This window comes from Gossypium hirsutum, chromosome D10, assembly GCF_007990345.1.
Source record: "Gossypium hirsutum isolate 1008001.06 chromosome D10, Gossypium_hirsutum_v2.1, whole genome shotgun sequence".
NCBI classification, from domain to species: Eukaryota; Viridiplantae; Streptophyta; class Magnoliopsida; order Malvales; family Malvaceae; genus Gossypium; species Gossypium hirsutum.
In genome coordinates, this window is record NC_053446.1 from 18,039,052 (window position 1) to 18,042,284 (window position 3,233).

At 35.8% G+C, this 3,233-nt stretch overlaps 1 protein-coding gene across 1 annotated transcript; it reads left to right on the top strand.

The window, feature by feature from the left end:
* The first annotated feature begins 1,122 nt into the window (after positions 1 to 1,122).
* On the top strand, positions 1,123 to 2,756 carry LOC107914850 (expansin-A5). Its single transcript, XM_016843901.2, has 4 exons — positions 1,123 to 1,474; positions 1,567 to 1,697; positions 1,789 to 2,077; positions 2,161 to 2,756. The coding sequence occupies exons 2-4, from the start codon at positions 1,571 to 1,573 to the stop codon at positions 2,243 to 2,245; spliced, it is 501 nt and encodes a 166-aa protein (XP_016699390.2). The 5' UTR covers positions 1,123 to 1,474; positions 1,567 to 1,570; the 3' UTR covers positions 2,246 to 2,756.
* Positions 2,757 to 3,233: the final 477 nt, after the last annotated feature.

The window sequence follows — 3,233 nt, forward strand, 5'->3', positions numbered from 1 at the left end:
GAACCCATGTCGCACGACCTCATGTGTAACAACATTTAGCGTCATGTGAGCTCGATACGTGAGCCCAATGTAAGAGCTCAATGTGTGAACCATGTAGAATCCGACCCGAACCCATTCGGGTTACGAGTCGACAATAGTAAATATCATAACAGACATTCAGTCAATATACTTGTAAAAATAAAATTATAGACTAAAAATCTTTTTGTTTTCCGCAGCGCTAAGGCCGAACTTAAAAGAGAGTTGAGAATATTAGAATTTATTGTGATTATTTTTCACTTTTTCTCTCCCTTTATATCTATTTATTTTCATACTTAAACCAAAGACGCCCTTAATCTCCATCGTCAAATTGAGTTCCATGACTACGACTTATTAACCATCACTCAACGTATTGTCAATCAAGTAGATCCTCAATCTTCTTTTATTTTTGTATTAGTGGAACAACTGATCATGTCTAGACCGACAGAACACTACAAAATATCTATAAAAGATCTATAAAAGATCTATCGGGAAATTTTGTCATCAGAAATATTACCAAAACATTTATGATGAATTAGTACAAGCATACAAATTTAGCCGAGTTGGAAGTACTTTCCAACGATATTTTCCATGTTCATGAAATGATTTCGTAATTGAGATGTAATTTAATCGATAATCTCCTTTATATATAAAAAAAACCCCAATCGATTTAAGGAAAAAACATCGACATTTCTTTTTGTTTTTTTCCTTTTATAGTTAAATGCCGTGGTAAAATTGATTGCTTGCAAAATGACAAAATTAGATTAACTTGGAATTTTACATAGAATAGTACATATGGTGAAATGATTTGGTAAAAGAAGATCCTTATGCTTGCTGTTTGAGCCAGATTTGAATTTCCTCTTCCCCAAGTCAAATATTAACCATTGTTGGTCCTAAAGAGATCTTCAAAGTAATTAAGTATTTTCGCAGTTAAATGAAGCCAATTATGTTTGTCTTCCTGAGAGAGCATGCATCAAATATTGTAGATTCCAAACAGTGAGCCAAATTCATTTAAACCCCACATAAGGAGAGCCCATGGCTTGTTGGTCCCCGAATGGACCAACCCTCCCAACAAAACCACGCGGTTTGTGCCTCGCAAACCGCCCTAGCCCCATCAAAACTGCATTTCTTTCCACAAAATCAACACTCCCAAAACCACCGTTGCTGTTGCTTCGTCATATTTATGATAACATTAGGCAAAGTTAAATAGAGTAAGTCCAGCAAAATGAAATTTTACATCGCAATAACATTACATCCATAACTGCTATAAAAGCTAGGACCAAAGTTGCATTCCTGCTGCATTCTATTTATTAGTTCAAAACACCCCCTTTCTTTCCACAAAACTTCCTTTCGAGGATGAATTACTAGTCCAAATCTTCTTTTTCCTTCCTCCTCCTCTTCTTCTTCTAGTTACTGTTTTTGACTTTAAAACTTCATAATAGAAAGAAACGAAAAACAGGTTAGGCAGCACTTTAGAGTTTTTCATTAGTGTTAACACTTTTAGTTCAATATCTTTATATTTGTTTAAGGAGAATGTTTTTTGGTGTGCAGAACAATGGGGCACTTGGGATTTCTTGCAGCTGCATTACTCTCACTCCTCAACTTTGTTCATGGCTCCCTTGGACCCTGGACCAATGCTCATGCCACTTTTTATGGAGGTGGTGATGCTTCTGGAACAATGGGTACTTTCCACAATCCAAATATCATATATATTTTCTTATTGATGTATATTTGTCATGTCTGACATGTTATTATATTCAATTACAACTTCAGGTGGAGCTTGTGGCTATGGAAACCTAAATAGCCAAGGTTATGGTATTAACACAGCAGCCTTGAGCACCGCATTGTTTGACAATGGCTTGAGCTGTGGTGCATGCTATGAGCTGAAGTGTGTGAATGATCCACAATGGTGCCTGCCTGGTTCCATTGTGGTCACTGCCACCAACTTCTGCCCTCCAGGAGGCTGGTGTGACCCTCCCAATCACCACTTTGATCTCTCTCAGCCTATTTTTCAACACATTGCGCAATACAGAGCTGGTATTGTTCCTGTAATGTACAGAAGGTAAACAAATAATGAAAACAGCAACATAGTTTTTCAAAATTCATTTTCCACCGACACACTAACTAATAATTATTTTTTATCAGGGTAAAGTGCAGGAGAAGTGGGGGTATCAGGTTCACAATCAATGGACATTCCTACTTCAATTTAGTACTGATCACCAATGTTTGAGGTGCTGGGGATGTACATTCAGTATCCATTAAAGGGTCAAAGACCAGATGGCAAGCAATGTCAAGGAACTGGGGCCAGAACTGGCAAAGCAATTCTTACCTTAATGGCCAAAGCCTCTCTTTCATCGGCACGACCAGTAACGGACACAGTGTTGTTTCTTTCGACGTTGCTCCATCCGGTTGGTCCTTTGGACAGACTTACACTGGAGGCCAGTTTGGGGCTACCAAAATATAACAGCCCCTTGCTATATACTATATGATATTATAGTAAAAATATGTCTGAAGAAAAACTTAAGCGAGTTTTTTTTTTTTAAGTTTATAATATAGTGTACGGTGAATATCACCGACGAAGAGAATGATATTGTATAAAAGGCAGTAACTTGGCGTTGGGATCATTACCAAACATGGGTCAAGATTGATTTTTGAATGGCCCATAGCCGTGCAGTTGAAGCCTGGAAGTATTACTGGTACATCAAATCATGAAATAGAAGGTTTTTTTTTGGTTTTTCCAAGTCAAAATTTCACTTTCGTTTGCTTATGGCATTCCATTTAAAATCAAGTTCTTTTTGCCCATGAATGCCTTTCTTGTCATCATATTTTTGGGGTTTGAAAGGTACCTTAAAAAAAGATAAAACGGTAGATTTTTTAAAAATTATTATCTATGCCACTCAGATTTTTTATTTTTATTTTTATTTTTATTTTTAAATATTGTACACATGTCTGGATCTCATACTTCTTTTGCTTTGTTCCACGTTGTTGCAGTTGTTTAACTCGTGTATGAAGGATGGAGAAGAGTGAAAATGAAAAGATTGATAATTAAATGGTTAAGATTTATAATATTTTGTATATTAATCATTAAATTGAGAAATATTTTGATCCAGCGGAAAGAAAAATAGAAAATTGAAGGGTTAGAAATGTCAAAAGATAAAAATATATATAATTTTTTTCATAGTTGTGCTCTGTAGGAAAGAAGAAAAAATTAAGGGTAT